This window comes from Formica exsecta, unplaced genomic scaffold (genome assembly GCF_003651465.1).
Source record: "Formica exsecta isolate Colony F162 unplaced genomic scaffold, ASM365146v1 scaffold826, whole genome shotgun sequence".
Taxonomy (NCBI): Eukaryota; Metazoa; Arthropoda; class Insecta; order Hymenoptera; family Formicidae; genus Formica; species Formica exsecta.
Window position 1 is genome coordinate 16,355 of NW_021853596.1, and position 7,753 is coordinate 24,107.

The 7,753-nt window shown below is 28.9% G+C and overlaps 1 protein-coding gene across 1 annotated transcript in view; it reads right to left on the bottom strand.

The window, feature by feature from the left end:
* LOC115244624 (general odorant-binding protein 19a-like) overlaps window positions 1-2,772 on the bottom strand; it is a 4,203-nt gene extending 1,431 nt beyond the window's left edge. Inside the window, exons 1-3 of the mRNA XM_029822425.1 lie at window positions 1,751-2,772; window positions 1,385-1,463; window positions 1-16 (exon numbers count right to left, since the gene is read on the bottom strand). Of these exons, the coding sequence (XP_029678285.1) occupies window positions 1-16; window positions 1,385-1,463; window positions 1,751-1,822 (167 nt within the window). The 5' untranslated portion in view covers window positions 1,823-2,772. The remainder of the gene's footprint in view (window positions 17-1,384; window positions 1,464-1,750) is intronic.
* Between the last annotated feature and the right edge of the window lie 4,981 nt (window positions 2,773-7,753).

Consider the following 7,753-nt stretch of genomic DNA (forward strand, 5'->3'; position numbering starts at 1 on the left):
ATTCCTGCAACAGCTCCTGCAAACGTAGAAAACATTAAAGATTCTAATTCTGATTGTATCTAATGAGAAAAATTAAATAAATATTTTTTATTATAATATTTCTCGTAAATTATGGATAGTCATTATCTCTATTTTATAAACAAGTGTCAAGGAAGCGTGCGAGAGGAGAGATAATGGTTTATCATTAAGCATTATTTTGTCGATTACCATGAGCGATTTACTAAAGGAAAGTTAAAATTGAGAAAACTAACTATTTGAAATGAAACGCGCGGATATACAATGTAACACATTTCTTACAAGGAAAAATATAGTATGCTAAACAGTAGTATCTAACACAAATCGCATCACATCCGGAAGAGGCAAATAAGAATTAAAGCATAGATTGCTGCAATTGGGAGTGAAGTCACGCGTATTTTCATATACGTGCGCCATTCGACTTCATTTTCAAGTATTGTTGATTTTTTTTTTAATTTTCTTTTCTTTTAATTATTTTTTATTAATTGATTAGCAAACAGTTCATGTCTCTCCTCTCTATTTACATGTCTCAAATCAAATTATTCAAACAAAATAATATATTTTGGTTTTGGATTCTAGTTAAAAGTTCAAAATAAAAAATATATATTTCATACAGATATATTTATTAAATATCGAGTTTTGATAATATATGCTTGAAATTGAGTAGATGCTCTTTTTCGGAAACATTCACAAATTGAGATTTGGAAAAATTGGTATTTAAAATCGACACTAACTGAAACTACTAACTGAAGATCACAAAAACATGATAAAAGTAACGAAAAAGGTGAAAAATATAATATGTAGCAGATTTAGAAATCTACAAATATATAGAATAACGTAATATTATTACACTTTCTATCATTGCTATTTAGATTAATTTATCAAAGTCAGAGAAAAAAAGAAAATTTTTGACCTTCGAGATCTCTCGGTTCTCGCTGATTTAGCATATAAATAAATTTACAAACTGTAAATTTAATAACAAACAAGTGGATTAAGAGAGTGAGTCAGCTCTGATAAAGCAGTAGTTACAGAGAAATAATAGTGTATATGTTGGTTTAGATGATTTACATAAGTTTTATCACTTTGACTTAACTAGGTTTTAATACTTTTTTTCTACTATGTGTAACCTTCTATTCTTAATAAATATGTAATAATAATAACAAATAATATAAATAATAAAATGAATCAATTTTTTCTTTCTTTAGATCTCGACATTTTATGAAAACACTGGATCATTTAGAAAATTTATATTTATGTATATCTATCAATTATTTGAATTATTGATGTCAACCAAAACAATATGAACAATCATAGGATCATTCATGCGTCTGTATTATAAAATAAATTTTGGAATATTTACATAACTCACCGGGATCTGCGTGGCTTTTAGTTGTACACGTGTTTCGCATAGTCATCGCCGTCTTGTGAATTTGTTCCATCGTCAACACCTATAACATAATAAAGCTAAAGATATGTATGTATCCAGTAGAATTAAATAGCATATAGTATATTGCACAAGAACATTAAACACATTAAATATGTTTAATTTTCTTAGAAATTAAAATTATAAAAACTTACACACAAAAAAAAAATTAAAATTTTATACGAATTAGACAAAAATTCTCGACTTTATATTGTTGATTGAAATAATTATTAAAAAATGGACCTGTCTATTTCAAATGACTTTATTTAATATGATGAATTATTTAATAGTTTATATTCGTGTAATACTTACAGCATCCGTTTGATTGATCGTGAAGAGCGCGATCATAATTACGCAGATTAATAATTTAACGCGGGCACACATTTTACAATATTTTTCAATTTTACAGAGATATATATAAGTTTAATCTGAAGTACTTTCTTGAAACTCGTCGTAACTAGCCCTCATCGTTCTTTTATAAAGACTCCGACTGTCGACAGATCGTTTGCAGCTAATATACTGGGTTGCAATCTCGTTTAGAAACTTGATTTCATAGCATTTATTCGAAGAAAATTTATACTTTATGTCGTCGAGACAAAGGAAGAAGCTTCCGTGATTCGTATGTCGAAGGAAAACAAAAACAAAAGAAAGAAAGAGAGAAAACATACAAGCTAATGGTTAAAACGTAATTACCGGTAATGGACACAATATGTAATGATATAAGTATTGTTCGATGGTTGCACAGATGACAGCGTATTTAGTAGGTACACATGAACATCTTGTAATGTATAACGTAAAACAGACGTAAAATATTCTGATGGAAAATTCTGGAAAAGTTTAATAGGAAATGCATAATGTAAGTTCATAGTAATAATATAATAATATAATAATAATATGCGGTATTGATACTGAATAAAACTGTTCAACGATTAAATTCTGCAAATCCGGTAGTTACGATTTTATTTACGTTATACTAGATTTATATATTTGTTATTATATTAAAATTATTATAATTTCTATGTAACTATTCTCTGTTTTCTTTCGTTATTTTTAATTAGTAATCTAAATCTAAAATGATTTCCTATTCTATCCTAGTATTTAAAAAAATACTTTAGAGATTAAGAATAAGAAATATATTATATGATTGATATTTACACAATACTACATTATAATATTTTGAGTGTTGTACAATTTATGAACATCTTATATTTTTATATCGATTCTTTTCACATTTAAACGAAGAACAAGTTAAATATATGTATAATTCTGACTTATATTATGTCCAGTATATAATTATGTCAAGTATATAACGAGTGCGTGGAACAGAAAAAAAAATGTAATTATGGGCTTGCTATAGAGAGTAATTTTCAACCGCGAATTATATTTAAAACAAATTTATGTGAAAATGAAATTAATACAAATCAAAACAAAAAAGGAGCTTCTAGAAAAAAAATTAAATTTCTAAATTATCAATGAAAATAACTCTGAGCTTTAATTATATTTAAATTATATTGCTGGTGTGTATTGCAGAGAAATTGTAGATTATATAAAAGTGGTATTATGCAGAAATATTAGAGTATACAATAAAATTATATATTATAGGAGTAGATGGAAGAAAAAATTTGAGAAATGTCTGAGAACTGTGAATATTAATTGGTATGTCACGAACGATCAAAGCGCCGATGAATGAAAGTTTGACGAAGTGTGATGGCATGCCAAATTAATTGTGTGTTGGCTGGTCTTTTGTAATGCTAATTAGTTTTCAATTAAGCTCAGAAACTTGACCCGTCCGACGTCTATTAGCCCTTGTTTCATTTTAGGCTGGTTTGAATTCGACGGTTTTGTTACAAAGCCGCGTATTTGTCTTTTGCTAATCATTCATAAATAAATTAATGCTTTTATTTTGACATTTGTTGTGACATAAAATATGTAATATCTCGTAAGGTATATATGTAACCTTCGATAATTTTATCTTAATGTCTGGATTATATTTTTATAATCGAATTAAGTAATTTAATTTAATTTAATTTAATTGTATGTATATGTCGTTCAGACATATTGTATGTGTGTGTATGAGGGGAGGGATTGGACTTTATTTATTCATTACAGATTTTATTTTATTCTAAGTTCAAAGGATGCATTACGATATTACGATAATTCTATTTTTTTTCTTTTGTCGTTCCGACCGGAAGTGGCAAATCAACGATGATTTCGACATATATCTCGCTCTGTCGATTCTCCATCCGCACAATCATGTGCGCACTTCCGGGATTTCAAAACGCTACTAGGTGATAAATAAATAATAAATGCCCCATTAATTTGTAGGAATAATCTGCTACGTCACAATATACAATGCTTATTTTCGACGATCTTTATCGACTGATTACGCGATTCAACGAGGTTTTTGTGATGCACAAATGAATAACCGTAACAAAAAAAAACCTCGTGGATTTTATAATCAGCACATTGTGAATGTCATGTTATATAATCCTTAATGTAGTAAATCATCGTTATAATTAATTATTACAGAAGAAAAATGTAATTATGGGCTTGCTATAGAGAGTAATTTTCAACCGCGTACGAGAATGCTGCAAAGAATGTACGGGGTAGACGGTTTCATTATAAGGGTGCCACCTGTTACAAGGATTTAACATTAATGCAATTCTGCCGAAGATTATGCGATCAAAATGGCTACGAGAAACTTGAAATTGAGCGACGTTTATCCATTCAGAAAATGATAAAATTTTTATTTTAAAACCAAATTTGAAAGTATGTATGAACATATATTTAATATTAAGATTAAGTGTTTTTTATATTAATGTAATTAAATATATTTAAATATAAATATAAATATAAAAGTATAATATACAATGCTTATTTTCGACGATCTTTATCGACTGATTACGCGATTCAACGAGGTTTTTGTGATGCACAAATGAATAACCGTAACAAAAAAAAACCTCGTGGATTTTATAATCAGCACATTGTGAATGTCATGTTATATAATCCTTAATGTAGTAAATCATCGTTATAATTAATTATTAAAATAATCTTGGGAAAAAAGTCGTAAGATGATTCAAAATACATAAATGTGTGTTTGGAGTCAAAATTAAACGATGACAAAGTATATTAATAAAATGTATATGTATATTATCTAGTATTAATATATTGACACACGGTAATATAATAATTAAATGATCGTGTTTATAAAGTGTTTATCTCTAAGCGCATTCTGAAAGGAAACCTCGATTAGCGTATGATAATAACGAACTACGAGCGGAAATGAAACGCCGTTTAACCATGTAATGAAGAACGGCCGCGCGCTTATATAAGAAATTAATAATAATTGATTATTTTGCTATATTAATGTAACCCAGATGTATTTAATTTATACAAATCACGAAATAGTTGAATATTTCAACGTTTTCTTTATATAGAGATGATTTGTTAACATCATTATCAAAAGGATGATATACATGTATAAAGAAAGATATAAAAATATTTAAAAAAATACATAGAGAGAGAGAGACAGAGACAGAGAGAGAGAGAGAGAGCGAGAGAGAGAGAGAGAGAGAGAGAGAGAGAGGAAGGAGAACATAAGTTATTGTTCCTTTTTTTATTAATTAATACGCGCTTTAATTAATGGGGAGCGAAAACTCCTGTTTGCCTATGAAATGATTGCCAATAACTTTGTTTGGCTACATCGTATTGCTGACAATCTCGACTATTAAAATGTTATGCCATTATAAAGAAAACCATAACAAATAAAATATAAAATATGCTTATTATTTTACGGTGGAACATTTCGAGTATTTCCTTAATAAAATATATAAAACTTGAAATATCTTGCAAAGCCTTTACTTTTCGAACACTTTACCCTTACACTTTTATTACGCAGATTTAATTTAAAAGAATCGATTTGTGCAAATTTAATTGAATAGCTATGTTAAAAGAAAAGTGCAGTTACATTTTCCGATGCATTGTTGTATTCGATGCATCGTTACATTCAATGAGGTCGTAAAAAGAGTTATTATTATTGTTATGCCATTCAATTTTTCCTTGTACTATTTTTTTTATATTGTCGGCCGTTCTCGAGAAAATCATGGTTGGCGGTCGCTTCGGGACCACCTTGTACGTGTTATATTTACAATATAAGAATCCATTCATAAAAGTCGTTGGCGCATCTGAGGTCGTTGTCAGCTAATAGCAACACAGCTCAATGGCAGCGATGGTGGTGATGGTGGTGGTGGTTGGAGACGGTTGATGGTGCTGATGGCGTTAATGCTGGGACTAGTGGTACCCGAGACCCTACGTGCTCTCGTCGTCGTCTTTTCCTGTCAAAGTCCGTGCTACTAAAAATAATCATTTTTCTAATTCGAGTGTCGCGATGCTTAAAATTGTTTAAAATTACAATAGATTGTCATTAATTATGACGAATATGTGTTTTTGATCGTCCGATTTTCTTCGGTGTTTCTAAGTTGACACGAATCCTAGGATTTACAAGCGATAAAATGAAGAAAGAACGGGAGAACACACAATTACAGTGTACAGGTGTGTGGGTGCTGTGTGTTAGGTAACATGTGTAGATACAACATATATACAACATATATATATATATATATATATATATATATATATTATATTTTAATTAGTGAATTGAAGTGATTTTTGATATGTTTTTTTTCTTAATTATTAACCTTCCATCTTTTCTTCCGGTTACTGGAAAGTTTTCCATAAAAAAAATTGATTTTAATATATATTAAATATATCTTATCAATAAAAAGGAAAATATCAATTTTTTATTAAACAGAATTTAATCCAATTTATTTAATCATATATCTGTTTTGTTTTTATATATTTTATAATTTATTTAAACGGTAATATAATTCGATGATACTTTTTAATCGTGAGAGATAATCAAAAAGAAATAAAATAGAAATAAATTTTATTCCCCTTACTGAATCTTGCGTACTTAAAGGTTATTGCATCGGTTTAGAATCTCCATAATTTATTCCTCTACAACAGACACGCGAATAAACACCTCTTGCAAGTAATTATTCTCTCGTGCATGATGTCATTAATTATTATGCAAGTAGCCTATACCACAAACATCGTTTCTTTCGTAATCAAACGAGCGCGGCAACCACTCGTGCATTATTAAGTGCCATTGAGCATGATGAAAATAGCTCCGGTCATGTTTTACCTCGTCTATTAATCAAATTTATTTGTATCATAATAAGGCAGGTAAAGTTTAGTTGAAAAGTCGAAAATATTTATTACAAAAGAGTTAAAACTATAAAAAAATATAAAAGAAATATAGATAACATAAAAAAAAATCTTATAAAAAGAATAAACTTAACAAGAAAAGGACAAAAGCCAGGTGAAATTTGTTCAATGTAGAAGAAAAAAAATTAGAATAAAACTATTTTACTTGATCTTAAAAATATTTCGCATTTTTCTTCTATCATTATCTAATTCAAAATAATTAATCTGAAATTACTTGAGAAAGAATGTATATTTATTTTTCTATCAAAAAAGTCTTTATTTTCAAAAATAAAAATTAATTAATTCTTTTACAAAATTTACGATTTAACGAATAAAACAGATATAATGAAATAATTATATATATATTAAAATTATAATAAAAAATAATAATTTTTATATTATAATGTGGGATAAATTTGCACTTAAAGTTGTACTCGCAAATTTTTAAGGGAATCAAATGATATTTCTGGCGCTAGCATTCATACGCGCGTGTCATTTTCGAGTTTTGCGCGAACAGTGATTCATTTTACATTCGGATGTTCTCCTCGCAAATTCGAGAGAAGGTATTTAACTGTCTACCTTCACCTGCCTTGAACTCGAGGGTTCACATTCACAGAACAGGAACTACGGCAGGCGCCTCTTAGGAATGCACCTTCCTCACGTCCGTGGTTTATTCGTACGAATTCGTGAATTCCTTGCTCTTAAATCCGGTACCCCACCGTATTATTCACTGCCAGAAGAAGAAGAAGAAGTGCTATTTTTTCCTTTTCTTCTTTTTTCATCGTTCTCACATTCGGCACGACAGTCGGATATATAGGCGTGAGAGAAACGCAGTCGAGGAAATGAAGAACAATACCGTTCGCCTACCTTTTAGAAACTTGAATCCACCGTATAATCACACAGTAGAATTTATTATATACAGTATCTCTCTTTCTCTCTCTTTCTCTCTTTTAATCTGTGTTCTGGTATAAAACTCTAATAATAGTTCCTTTGATAAATCTTCCAAGAATTATGGATGTATATTTTTTGAATCTAAATAATAAATATTAA